This window comes from Dipodomys spectabilis, unplaced genomic scaffold (genome assembly GCF_019054845.1).
Source record: "Dipodomys spectabilis isolate Male_0828 unplaced genomic scaffold, ASM1905484v1 ptg000125l, whole genome shotgun sequence".
Lineage (NCBI taxonomy): Eukaryota > Metazoa > Chordata > Mammalia > Rodentia > Heteromyidae > Dipodomys > Dipodomys spectabilis.
Genome location: NW_024870802.1, coordinates 15,752,959 through 15,766,010, shown reverse-complemented (window position 1 = coordinate 15,766,010; position 13,052 = coordinate 15,752,959). Strand labels below are relative to the sequence as shown.

The window sequence follows — 13,052 nt, the reverse complement described above, 5'->3', positions numbered from 1 at the left end:
AATTAAATATTTTCATTATTTATTCTCTGTTACAGCACATTACTCTGTTATTTACAGCATAAATTTACCGTTCCTTTAGTAGTCATTCAAGATCAAATTGTGTAGACAACTTTAGGCACAAGTTTTCTTTGTTCATAAAATCCAGCATTTAATCAGCTCTTTCAGATTTTAGGGTATTACTCCTGTTCATTTCAGTGGATAGCTACTCTTGCACATTAGTCCTGTATAATGCTTGTGCATAAGAAAAAGAAAAGATACCCACTTTCCCAACCAAGTATTTGTCAATGAATTGTGGACATACAGGTTAAGAAATGTAGTCAGTGATTGCAAGTACAAGTCTTCAGACTTATGAGTCAGTAAATCTGACTGTAGGAGACACATTCTACTCTAGCGGTCTAACTAGTGAACCTACAGCCTAGAATAGTGCCTCTCACAACAGCCCAGGGCATGATGCTTTCACCCTTGTAGCCCTTCATTCCTCTCTTGTATCTAGAATATTTGCAAATTTGCCACTCCAAACCTTATTACTTGTAAACATAAATTACTGGCTTTTGCCTGTTTGAACCTCAAGTCCAAACCACAACATTGTTTCTGACACCGTCAGTGCACCAGCAGCTTTAGATAAGTTCAAGACTGGCCTGGCCATTGAAGCCTGATCCTGGTCAGGCTTGAAGCAGCTCCTCATTTTGAGGAATCATCCCTGGTATACCTTTTTTCTCTTCCCTCCTGCGCCACAAGCTTCCTTACAGGTGACATCTTCTCTGGGACAGGTTCTTCTATCCCTATACCCCCCAGTATTTCATGAGACACATAGATGTCACCTGAGAGATGTTTCTTCATATGACTATTTCTAGTATTTAGCAGCTGGGTCCAAATACCATTCAGTTAACACTTTTCCCCCATCCCAATTGCTTTTATTAACCTATAGTTCATGTTGTGTTTTAGCTAAAGCTACAGTGTTTTGGAGCTAGTTTGTGGTAATGATATTATAAAAGTAAGATTTGCCTAATTTTGTATATACCACAGTTATAGATTATTGCTAGAGTCACTGTAGCTTAAGGTTCTTGATTTCACTGGTGATTTCTGCATTCTGAGTAGTTATATTAGACTATGTTAGTGACTGGTTTCAAGTGTGTGGAATACATATTTATATACACCAATGTGAAATTTATTTCACTTTGTAAATAGTGATATTTTCCTGTCCAAATGCTTCTATACAAATATTTATTTTAACAACAACACTGTCAAAGGGCTTTCCAGAAATTGTTCATTTCTTGCCGTTTGTTCTCAATTGTTACATTCAGCAATTGAATCCCCCTAACCCCCACCCTAGAAAACCAGTACAGTGAAGGCAGAAATCTGTAGCCTTGAAAACCTTACTGTATTTAGGTAGATGCAACATGGATTAGGAATCTGAGCACTCCTCACTGTCTTTCCCATCCCAGAACAAAGTGGATCCTATGGTAGGTATGGCCCAGCCAAGCATGGCAGAGGATTTGCCTCAAGAGACCCACTTCTTATATGCACCGCTAATACTTTCACCTTTTCACTTCCACAGCCTGTGCAGGGAAGTGAGCCTTAGTTGTAGCTCCAAGGAAATCCAAGCCCAGAACTGGGATGAGGAGAAACAATTGATTTTGTTGAGATGTGTACACTCAGTGTGTGTGTGTGTGTGTGTGTGTGTGTGTGTGTGTGTGTGTGTGTGTGTGTGTGTGTGTGTGTGTGTGTGTGTGTGTGTGTGTGTGTGTGTGTGTGTGTGTGTGTGTGTGTGTGTGTGTGTATCAGCCTCACATCCTTACCCAAGGGAGATATGCATGTCACTTTCTATATCTTGACAATACTTGGGTCACCTTGGCTTTCCTCCTCCCTCTCCCTGTCTCCTCAAGTGTCTGTGCAGATGTGGCCAGTCCCACCTATAACCCATAGTTAGCAAAATGAGACCATCTGTTCTAAGATGTGTCCAGCTTTCCTTCTCAGGAGTCCTGGTCTGCGTTTCAAAGCAGCCTAGCCCTAGATGTAATGGAATCAGTGCTCTGTGGCCATGGCCCTCTTCCCTGTGTCCTGTTCCTGGACATCCCTGTCTGTCATCTCATTGTGCCTTGCTGGCTGGACTGAGAACTCCAGGACTGCAGGGATCTTAGGGACAAGGTATGCAGGGATTGCCATCCATTTGAACCGTAGTTTGCTTATTTCTCGATGGCCTTCCTTTGTCTTTTCTAAACAAACAAGGAGGACACTTGAACAGTAATGCTGGAGAATGTTTTTCTAAGATGCTGTTTGTAAGCAAATCTGACTTTAAGGTGAAATGTGAATGGGTAACTAATTGCCAGGGAATTTAGCACTGAACTAGACAGTCAAACGTTTTTAACCTTTGCAGGAAGAAATAGATTTTGCTCTCATCTAAATATTCACAGGAAGTAATGTTGTAAATACTTTTCTAAAAATATTTATTACATGTGCTGTATACAGATTCATGTTCTGACTGATGTTGGTTTGCATTGTATTGTGAAATATCTTTTGAGCAGTGGACTTCTTTCATAACACAGAGAAAGAACAAAAACCAGTAGATTGAGAGCTGTTTGGGACATTTGACCTTAATGTACCATTCAATCCAAGCTTTAATTGTCCCCCTCTTCTCATCTGGTTATGTTATATATGTGTGTTAACGCACGTGCCACACACACACACACACACACACACACAGGTGTGTGATAAACTGATCAATACCCAGGTCTGCAGAGCAGATCTCCAGGTGTTCTTTCTGATGTGTTTGTTCCCTAAGCAATAAGACCCTAGCTGATGACGTGTTCTGGGCCTGCCTTGGCCTTGTCTCAGAGGATCAGGTAGGGGTAGAACAGCTCTTGCGAAGCCCTCTTGCCTTTGCTGGAGAGGCTGTTGTACTTGAATTTTTTCTTCTGTTTGTCTGCACACTCCTCATTTCATATAACTCTAGCAGTGGACAAGAAATCTGCCAGCACCGGACACATTAAAGGTGGACATGTATATCAAGAAATTGGGAATGTTCGATGAAGTCATAAAGTTCTCCGAATCCAGTAGAAGCAGAGTTCATTTTGCCATAGAGTAAATGTAAGAACTTGTTACATGGTCTATTAAATATCCCTTGCTATATATGACCCACCATTAGAAGCCAGCGTATGTCCTGCTAGCCTCTGTGCCTGGGCCTGTAAATCCATAGCCCCCACAGTCTGGGGCACACCCTTCAGGCCAGTAGAAAGAGGCAGTCCCTCTGTCTCCCAGTGTGCCTAGCTCAGCAGGCTCCTAAAGCTGTTTAGCAACCTCTCCTTGTGACTGTCCTAAATTTTGTGAAAAAAGAAATGCTCCCACCCGGGTAACCATGGATAACAGTAATGTAGTTTTCTAGGCTTTTGGAATGTCTTCTGTATTTATGATAGTGTTCAGAATTTTTCACTAGTGTTTTTTTAGATTGAAAGTGATGGGTGCATTAGGATAAAACTTTCCATTGCGGAGCCTGAAAGCAAGCAGAGGAAAGAATTTGACCCATATTGTGTTGTTTGGAAGGTGACTAGGTGAGGGTGGGGGTGGGGGGGTTGTAGATTATGTGGGGAGGAAATAGATTTTTGACCAGAGTCTCCCCCAAGTCTTTGATACTTTGTAATAAAAACTCTTCTTATTAGCCTCACTTAATCTCAATAGACACCTGCTGTTTACCCTCAGGGAACAAATGGTTTTCAAAATTGAGTTCCTCCAAGGTTGTCAGCCTGTGCCTGTGTGTGCTGGTCCTCTTTGTGAACTCATGGCATTATTCTCCTGTATCCATTGTGATGTTAAGAAATTCAACCCCAATTTGTATTAAAAGCACAGCCCAGGGTCCTAATTTAGGCTACAATAAATGCCTTTGATGGACCAGGGGATCATAGGAGGCCCACACAATTTAACTCAAGCTCAGGTGCCATGTTGGATTTTTCTTTTTAGGCTTCAAACTTTCAGAAAGAGTTTAAGGCAAGGGCTGATGATCCAGGCTGCTCTAAAATGAATCTGCCATTCCTTTAAAGATCTTTCTGGTTCCTCCCACTGTTGACATTGCTGAGATCAATCTGATAGGTGTTCAGATGTGCTCCTTTTTGCTGTCTTGTGAGTGTTAGCCAGTGTTCCAAAAGCCCAAGGATGGCTGGGGAGAGCCTAGCCCCTTTCTGGTACCCAGTGTGTGTTCCCTTCCAAAAGCAGCAAAGAGACAGCTGCAAGTGACAACCTGGAAGATCAGCATGCATTCCTTGGGACTGGACTTCCACTGTGTTAGTAAGTGTAGGAAAGTACTGTGTCTTTAATGGCTGAAAACTCAGTGTATGCTGTGAATTTGTTGGTTTGAAACATTGAAACTTTTTCATTAGACAATGTTTACATACCTCACCTGAAGAACCTTTGAGAGTGTATATAAAATCTTAAAATATATTAAGTTGCTTTAAAACTATGTATAGCTATAAAGGAGTTATTTTAACTTTGAATATGTACTGAGTCTTAAATATTGAAATCTGGTAGACTTTGTGCTTCTGTGTTTTACTTTCCTGTTAGACCACGTAGGAAACTGTGTTCTTGTTATTGGTAAAGGGGCCCGCACTGAAATCCAAGTATGGAAGGGATTTCCTGTGATGTTTGAAATGTTCTTGTTTGGTTTTAAGGAAATGGGGTTTGGAGCTAGGGACGTGTGGGAGGGATTTCTCTAACATTGACATCTATTCCACGAGCATTTTCAAGGCGCTTATTTTATTGCAGCATATTAAACTTCTTTGATATTAAAGTGTGTCTTGCGTAATCACTGGAGAAAATATAGACTACACTGGAGAAAATATAGAATACATTGGAGCCAAGCCCTCAACACGTGACCTACTGTCTATCTTATTGGTAAGTGGAAACAAGGAACCCAAAAACGATACTCTGTCTTACCCATGGTGTTGGGGCTTACAGAAGAATTACTTGTGCCACTCTAAATCATAAATCATGGAAGTGGAGCTGTGGCTCAAAGTGGCAGAGCACTAGCCTTGAGCAAAAGAGCTCAGGGACAGGGACCAGGCCCTTACTTCAAGACCCACATCCAACAAAAAAGGGGAAAAAAAGGAATCAATCATAAATCATTCTTTGAGGGAAGAAAGAATCCATAGGATTTGCATGGCAAGGTTGGAAGAGGGCCACTGTTTCACCCTGTGTGTAGAGAGCAGTGGAGTTCAAGCTCTGGACCTCTAGCATGCTAGGCTAGGGCTTTCTGGCTTGTCTGGGACCCCTGGAATATGGCAGAAAGTCCTTGCATTGCAGTCTGTTTCATATTTAACTCTGCTGTAAGTGGGTCAGGATAGAAAAGAACCAACCCAATAAGCCCATGAGAATCACTTAAATTCATGTAACAGAACTGTATCTCGTGAAGTGTTCAACTCAGATTGCAAACTACTGGTCCACAGATTTGTTTTCTTTAGCCCATTGAAAAAGGTTTTAAAACATGCTTTTAACATAAAAGATTGAGATTTTTAGCCAAGTACCTATGGCTTATACTTGTAATTCTAGCTACTCAGGAGGCTGAAATCTGAGGATTATAGTTCAAAGCCAGCACAGAGAAGGAATGTCTGTGAGACTAATCTCCACTTAACCATCAAAAAGCCTGAAAAGTAGCTGTGGTCCAGGTGGTAGAGTACTAGCCTTGAGCAAAAGAGCTTGGTGACAATGCCCCAGCCCTGAGTTTAAGCCCCAGTACACTGCCTCCACATGATTGAGATTTTCAGCTTTGTGATAAGAATCAGCTGATGCTCAGTCCTGCCATCAGAGGGCCAGTCAGGTCCGACTGGCATCAGTAACCTGTAGCCTGTCTGCCAGGGCCCAGTCTCAACTAGACACCCAGGTCCTGCATCCTACAAAACTCCCAAGTACAGTGTTCTGGTCTGAAACAGATAACCTCCCAGAAATTTGTTTGCCTCCTCTGGCCTGGAGACAAATGGAACTGTACAGGATGTCTGAGAAGCCTACCTTGTAATCTGCCCTGGTTGAAATTAGAAACCCTTCAGGACCAGATTAAATTGGGGGAGGGGGGACAAAATGTCCTGTTAAATTTTAAAACCTTAGAAGATTGGCAAACACTTGGTAAGAAATGAGAATGAATACCCTCCCTAGTGCTATGCCCTGTCTTGCCTCTCATAAGCCCCCAGGAGCTGTGACCCATCCATCTTTAGGGAAGTCCAGCCTTTGCTGCTTTAGGAAGAGCAGGACTCTAGGGCAGACCTTCATGTAAAGCCCATAGTCCATGTGGGATCACGTCAGAAGCCCTTGTGTCTTAGAAGGGTAAATGCGGCGGCAGCAAGCTCACTTTGGTAGAGAAAGAGACCAACCAGGCAAAGTCTATGGGAACCAGTCATGTTCACATGGAAGACAGTAGACATGGACATTTCCTACAACAACACAGGGAAAGGGCAGGTGTAGCTCCCTCAGGGGCTGCTCTAAACCAGTCTCTATAAGAGTGGTCCAAACAAAGACTACTGTAACTCTAGACAAAAGGTCACAACCACATAGCATTTGATAATCAAGACACTGAATGTTGACTTTAACATATAAAAATACTATAACAAAATGAAATACAAATATATATATATATTAGAATCTGTAAGTATTCTATATAAAGAGATACTTTTGTGGTTAGGCAAACAGCAGGCAGAGGAGACAAAGCCAGCCTTTTTCCATCTCCTAGCACCATCATGGCACTAGTTCCCTGGAATTCCCTTTGCTGGCTCTCTGGTGCATGAAAAAATGGAAATAGACAATGGGAGCCACAAAGCAAACTGAAGGTCTTTGCCTCAGAGGTGTGAGGTGTGAAGGTGACTTCTTGAAGGGGTAGTTTCACATCTGCAGAGCTTTACAGGTCAAGTGGGTCCTTTGGTGACTTGCAGGTTGGTGGCCAAGATGTACAAAATGTTGATCCTGGGGCACATGGCTTTCACCCCTTTCTGTCTGCCTCACCTTGTGGTTACTCCCAGTCCTCAGACTCTGGAGGACCAGTATGGTGGTGCTGGTGGGAAGGGCCTTAGTCTCTTCTGAGACTAAGCAGCCTCTCTATCCCATTGCCTCAGAGAAGAGGTGGCATCATTTGTCTGCAGGTGCCCCTTCCACTTTTTGCAGACTGGAGAGACCTGCAAGTCAGTGTCTCTCAAGCCCAGAACTGGCTTCTTTAGGGCTTTGGGCAATGGTGGTGACAGGGGAAGCTAGCTGCCCTTGTGCTTTTCTGTCCTGTGCAGCCCACAGTGGTCCAGAAGCTTGAAGTAAAAGAGGCACACTGCAACTCTGGGAAAGACTCCAAGAGGCCCAGGCCTCTGAATACTTGAAGGGTAGGAACAGGTATTGTCTTCCTCAGAGCCTTGGGGCCTGGCCTCTGGTACATAGTGGATCCAGTCATGAGGACATTTCTCAGGTTGAGCACAATAAGGTCCTCTTCCTGTTCCGGGGCCCCATAATGCTCACTGATCTGAGTGATCTGAGTGCCTATACAATGGAATGTGCTGGGCTTCTCCCCCCTCCTCCCTCTTCCTCACCCCCCCCCCCCCCCCCCCCAGCTATCCGCCATGGACTGCACTAATCTATGTCAAGGGCCTGGTCATAAGAGCATTGCAGCTCTCAAACACACACTGCCAGGGATGGAAGGAGTCAGGATAGAAACATGCTCCCTTGCCCATCAACACTCCCCTCCAACACTCCCTGCCCCCCCCCCCCATTATATCCTCTTAGGAAGGTCATCTGGGAAAGGAGAGTGTAACCTTTCCTCCCCTCAGCAAATTTGCTGTGACACTCAAAACTCATCTTTCTACCTCTGCATGAAAAAAAAAAAAACCCACAAAGCCACCTTTGACAGTTGTGTATCCAGTGATTCTTCCAACACAGAGCCTTCATTGCAAATACCGAGGGTGAGCAGCTGCAGTCCAGGCTATGGCAGTGGCTGGGGCCCCCCACGGGGCTCATCACTCTTCCTGGCCACCCTAGTGGCAGAACAGAACATCTACAGTACCCCATCCCTGGGTTAGGCACAGAAATAATTGCTGTGATCATCAAAGCAGGTGCTCTCACTCCTTAGGCCCCCATTTCAGAATGGAGTCTACATGATTACTTTCTTCAGCCAGCCTCCCTATGCTACATCAGGTAGTTTCAGGTAGGAAGTCTGCCAGAGTGGCACCAGTGCCCCCCGGCCCCCCCACCTCTGGACTGCTGTGCCTTCCACTGCTCCCCACTGGCCAGTGTCAAGGACTCTAAGCCAGCCCAGTCGCACAGCACCCCAGCACCGCTACCTCTGTCAGGGGCTCAGCAGCAGTTTGTGGCTGGGGAGGACCAGGCCCAGTGCCCTTTCTGTGGCCCTGGTTTATTCAGCGGGTATCAAGAGTGCCCTGTCCTCCTTGGTGGGTCATTTTCTCCGAACGGCTCCTTAGAAACCAGAGTCATCCTACACTTGAGGGTCAGATAGGAACCACCTCCACTCTGAAGCGGAGACCCCTGACCCTGGGGGACAATGAAGCTACCTCCAGGAGGCTGCGATCAGAGGGGAAAGGGGCCCCTGGGACTGGGATCTCAGTTTGGGCCAGCCTAAGCTGCCAGCCAAGGAAGTCGCTGCTCCGGAAAGGGGCAGCCGGCCTACAGGCTCGCCACGTCTGCCCTTTGTGGCCTGACCTCACGCACACATTCATTCAACAAATATTTATTAAGCGCCTATTTGTGCAAGGCACTTCCGGAGAAGGTGGCCCCAACTGGGGCCCGGCCTTTCTGCCCCGGCCACAGCACAGTCTGCTCGCAAGGCTGTTCACGTGTCCCCGCGCCCACCAAGGTCCAGGCGCCGTCCTGGTGATGCCCGCACCCCAGCCCAGCTGCCGGCCGCTGTGCCCGCCGGTCCACGCGGCTCTACACGCAGAGCGCACAGCCGCACTTGGTGGGTTTCTCCACGTCCTCGGCAAACGACGTCCCATCGCTGCACTGGAAGGTGAGTTTCCTCCGCTTCAGCCGCAGGCCTTGGCAGCAGCCCTGGCCCTGGCATGTGCCCCGGCACTCCACCCACGACAGTGGGCGCGTGGTCTGGCAGATGGCATAGCCCCTCTGGACCCGGTGAAAGTCCCGAACAGGGTCCCCCCGGCACTCGGATTCTGGATGGGATAGACACCAAGAAAGAGCCTCAGGGCACACCCGTGGGAGGGAGGGAGGCAGGGAGGGAGAAGGAGGAGGAGGAGGAGGAGGAGGAGGAGGCAGGCCGCATTCCGGGAGGGGTCCACGTGTTCTCGCACCCCTCGGACCCCAGCATCCTCCCACCTCTGGCGCATGCACCTGCTCACGGCTTCCTCCTGGGCCCACAGTGTGCTCAGGGGGAAAGAGGAACTGTCTAGCTGCCAGGGCCCTCCAGGCCTGAGTGACTGCCAAGGTAAGGTGGTGGCTGGTACAGAGGTGTGCAAGGTCTGAGGCCTGGAGGCGATGACATTATAAAGGGAATCATGCTGGGAAATGGGTTGGATGGCTCAGGGGCTCTTAAGATCTTCCCTCTGCCCAGCCTCAGCAATCTGGATTCTAGCCGAAGCATCCTGGTCAAGCAGGCAGCGTGGGCCTGGGCAAGAGTCCTCATCCATCAGATTTCTTGCTGTGCCTGGGACCGAGAGGTGGCATTCAGGAGCTGCCACCTGGGTGGTCACTTTTGTAAGGAGAGAGCCAGAAAGGGCAGTGCCCTAGGCAAGGGAACTGCAGGTCAGACAAAGGCCCTGGAAAGATGGGAGGGCTGGGGTTTAGTGCCCACAGGGTCAGGACACCAAAAGCCAGAAGTCACCTAGGTGAGTGGGAAGAACTGGAGGAAGAAGGGGTTGCTGAGGTTGGGAGAAAGAAGACATCAAGTTGCTAAAGCAAGAGCGGGGAGGGACGCTGCAGAGGGCATGTCAGGAGAGAGGCCCCTGACCTTGCTCACACAGCTCGCCAGAAAAGCCAGGGTCACACACACAGTGTGCTCCCTTGGTGGCTGAGGCCTGGCAGTGGCCGTGTAGGCACTGCAGGCCCCCACAGGGCTCTGCTGCAGCCCCAGCCTGGTTGCACAGGGCCCCCGAGTACCCGTCCTGGCACTGGCAGCTGTAGGAAAGAGCATCGAGAGGCACGCACTTCCCATGGACACACCTGAAGAGGGGCAGAAAAGGCACAATGAGAACAGCCCAGCTTGAAAGGGCCTCCCCTCACTCCCCCAACCTGGACTTCACAGGACTTTTTATCCTGTTCCCAAGACACAAGGAATGCAGTGTGTTCCTAAATGTCTTGAAAGACCTTTTCCCATTAAAAATTGAAAACCAGCTGTGCACCAGTGGGCTCATGCCCATACTCCTAGCAACTCAGGCCGCTGAGATCTGAGAATCACCATTCAAAGCCATCCCAGGCAGGAAAGTCCATGAGACTCTTCTCTCCAATTAGCCAGCAAAACACCAGAAGAGGAGCTATGGCTCGAGTGGTAGAGTGACACCCTTGAGTGAAAAAGCTAAGGGACAGTACTCGGGCCCTGAGTTCAAGCCCCACTACTGGCACTCATGTACAAAAAACATGGCCCTCATCATCAGGAAGTTGAACTTGCAGGGAAGGGACAGGTGGGCAGGGACAAGGGCTCCCTCAGCCCAGCCCAAACTCACTTGTGGCCATGGCAGGGGCCATCAGCTGGCTGGTCACAGTGCAGCCCCCCCCATCCAGCCTCACAGTGGCACACGGGGCCTGGGGTAGCATTGGGCTGGCAGATGCCATGCAGGCAGTAGAGCTTGCGGCAGGGCTCACAGCCTGGCACCACACCCGGTTTCATCTGTGTCTTAGTGAAGTCCTGCAGCTCATTGTTGATGTACAAGTTTCTGATGCATCCATGGAAGCTGGTGCCATTGAGGATCTGCCACAGGCGGAAGGCAGCAGAGTTCACATCCACGGGCATTCCTGGGATGGGTAGGGAACAAAGCCAGGCTGATTCAGGCCTAAGCAATGTCTGACATCCTCCTGTGAGATCTGCTGGACAGCTCCAGTGACCCTTCTTGCCCTCAGCTTCTGTCCTATTCCTACCAAGGTCCTTTGTCATCTCAGAGGGCCAGAGTCCTTCCTCAGAAAGCATAAGAAAAGCTGTTTCCACTAGTATCAGAGCTGGGATATCAGACTTGGCATGACCAGATGATGAGTGAAGTTCTGAGGTGCCAGTCCCTGAAGTCTGGCTGTTCTCACCCTCCGTGGTACCAGCTTTCATCACCAGACACCATGACTAAAGCAAAGGGCCTGGGTGTGGCACTCATGTGCAGGGCACTGTTACCTGCTTTTGTGCATGTTGCTTCCAGCAATCCTGAGGTAGAGGCTGCTAACCCCCATGTGACAGGTGCTGAGCAACTAGCCTGCAGTTGCTCAATTGGTAAAGGCAGAGCTGGGTTCAGTAGCAGAGGCCAGAACCCTCCCCTGTGTCCCAATCGGGAAACATTAGAGTCGCCAGCTAGTGCAGAAATTGGGCTAGGTCAACTGCAGTGGCTCTGGCCTCTCAGAGTCAAGACAAGGGATGGACCCTAAGCTCTTTCTGACCCAAATCTAAGAAGAAAGGTGCTTATGGTCTGGAAGATGGCTGAGAATGGCCCAGGCTTTCTCCTAGATCCATCATCCACCCTTCTTTGTCAGCCTGAGTTGGGCAGAGCAGCCTGGGCGCCACATAGGAGAGTGCAATCCACTGCCAGTTTGGCTAGTCACTTGAGCCACCCCCATCATCTGGTACTGCCCCCCAAAGTGCAGTGTCCAGAGAGCCAAACAGGCCCAAGGTGAGGTCTAAGGAGGGACAGAAGACATTTCCACTGGGCCAGGTCCTCACCTCCCACATAGAGGGGAGCTTCACTGTTGAGCGTGTAGTGTTTGCCAAAGTTGTCCATGGTCATGGGCCTGCCGCCATCGATGGAGAGATTCACCATCTGGTCAAAGGTGACCAGCTCGACAGTGTGGAACTGCCCATCATTGATCGTCTCAGCACTGGAAGGAGATGTGGTGTCCCCACCACAGGCAGTGGGCTTCAGCTCATGCCACACTGGCTGGGCACTCCCCCAACACTGCTACCCAAGGGGCCAAATCTCTAGAGAGAGCACTGTGGAGACCAAGTCACAACTGAATGCCTCCTATTCTTCTTCCTGAGGTCCTAGGGAAAAGCTGGGGATCTCTGTCCCCATTCAGGAGACTCCTCTTACATGGGGGGGGGGGGGGGATGGTGAAGAAGGGTCACCACTCAGGCCTCAGAGAATCTTAGGTCCAAGCTGGTTCAGATGGCCTTTCTATTTAGACAACCCAGGTTTCTAGTGGTCCCAACAATTACCTATTCTTGGCCTAGGAGACTCTGTCACCGGAGGAGGGCTAGAAGGCATACATATACCTACCTGTAGATGGCAGAACTGGGATAGCTGCCGGGGTCATAGCTGACTCGCACATGGCCCTGGTACAGCTCAACGGCAATGTGGTCATTGTCCCCATTGTACAGCAGAATCCCATTGTCCTCTGCCGTGGAGACCTAAAGGGCAAAGGCATTTTCTCTCCCATCCCACCAGCAGCAGCACAGGTAGATGGGGACTCAAGTTGGGAAGAACAGCATTCTGTGCAGAGCCATCTTTCCCTGGCTAACCAGCCTCCCCCCTCTAGGGGGTACCGACAGAGGCTGCCAGCCTCAGGTTCAAATATCTACTGCCAGTCTGGCCAAGGGCAGGCAACGGGGAGGATGGGCCAGCTAAAGCTCAGAAAGTATGTGCTGACGGTGCGGGGGGGGGGGGGGGGGGGAAGGGGGGAAGGAGAAGGATTGGGATTGGGGGGGAAGGGGGAGGCTGGGAAGGGAGGTGAAGGGTAAACAAAGGAGGAGGCTGCAATGCTTGGTAAGAAATGTAAGCATTATCCTGCCCATGTAATTGTAACCCCTCTGTACAGTATGTTCACAAATAAAATAAAATTAAATTAAAAAAAAAAAAAAGAAAGTATGTGCTGAGGCGCACGTAAGAGCCCAGAGAGAAGAAGAGATACATAAGTATGGCCACCTCCAGGTGGATATCAGGAAA

At 48.7% G+C, this 13,052-nt stretch overlaps 1 protein-coding gene and 1 long non-coding RNA gene across 2 annotated transcripts in view; one reads left to right on the top strand and one right to left on the bottom strand.

The window, feature by feature from the left end:
* Positions 1-1,758: 1,758 nt before the first annotated feature.
* Positions 1,759-13,052, top strand: part of LOC122115866 — a 29,883-nt gene continuing 18,589 nt past the window's right edge. Inside the window, exons 1-3 of the long non-coding RNA XR_006148844.1 lie at positions 1,759-4,188; positions 7,862-7,863; positions 10,046-10,055. This is a non-coding gene — a long non-coding RNA (uncharacterized LOC122115866). The remainder of the gene's footprint in view (positions 4,189-7,861; positions 7,864-10,045; positions 10,056-13,052) is intronic.
* The window catches only part of Slit1 (slit guidance ligand 1), a 126,783-nt gene continuing 122,410 nt past the window's right edge, over positions 8,680-13,052 (bottom strand). Inside the window, exons 31-35 of the mRNA XM_042689437.1 lie at positions 12,387-12,517; positions 11,834-11,988; positions 10,641-10,929; positions 9,929-10,140; positions 8,680-9,134 (exon numbers count right to left, since the gene is read on the bottom strand). Of these exons, the coding sequence (XP_042545371.1) occupies positions 8,896-9,134; positions 9,929-10,140; positions 10,641-10,929; positions 11,834-11,988; positions 12,387-12,517 (1,026 nt within the window). The 3' untranslated portion in view covers positions 8,680-8,895. The remainder of the gene's footprint in view (positions 9,135-9,928; positions 10,141-10,640; positions 10,930-11,833; positions 11,989-12,386; positions 12,518-13,052) is intronic.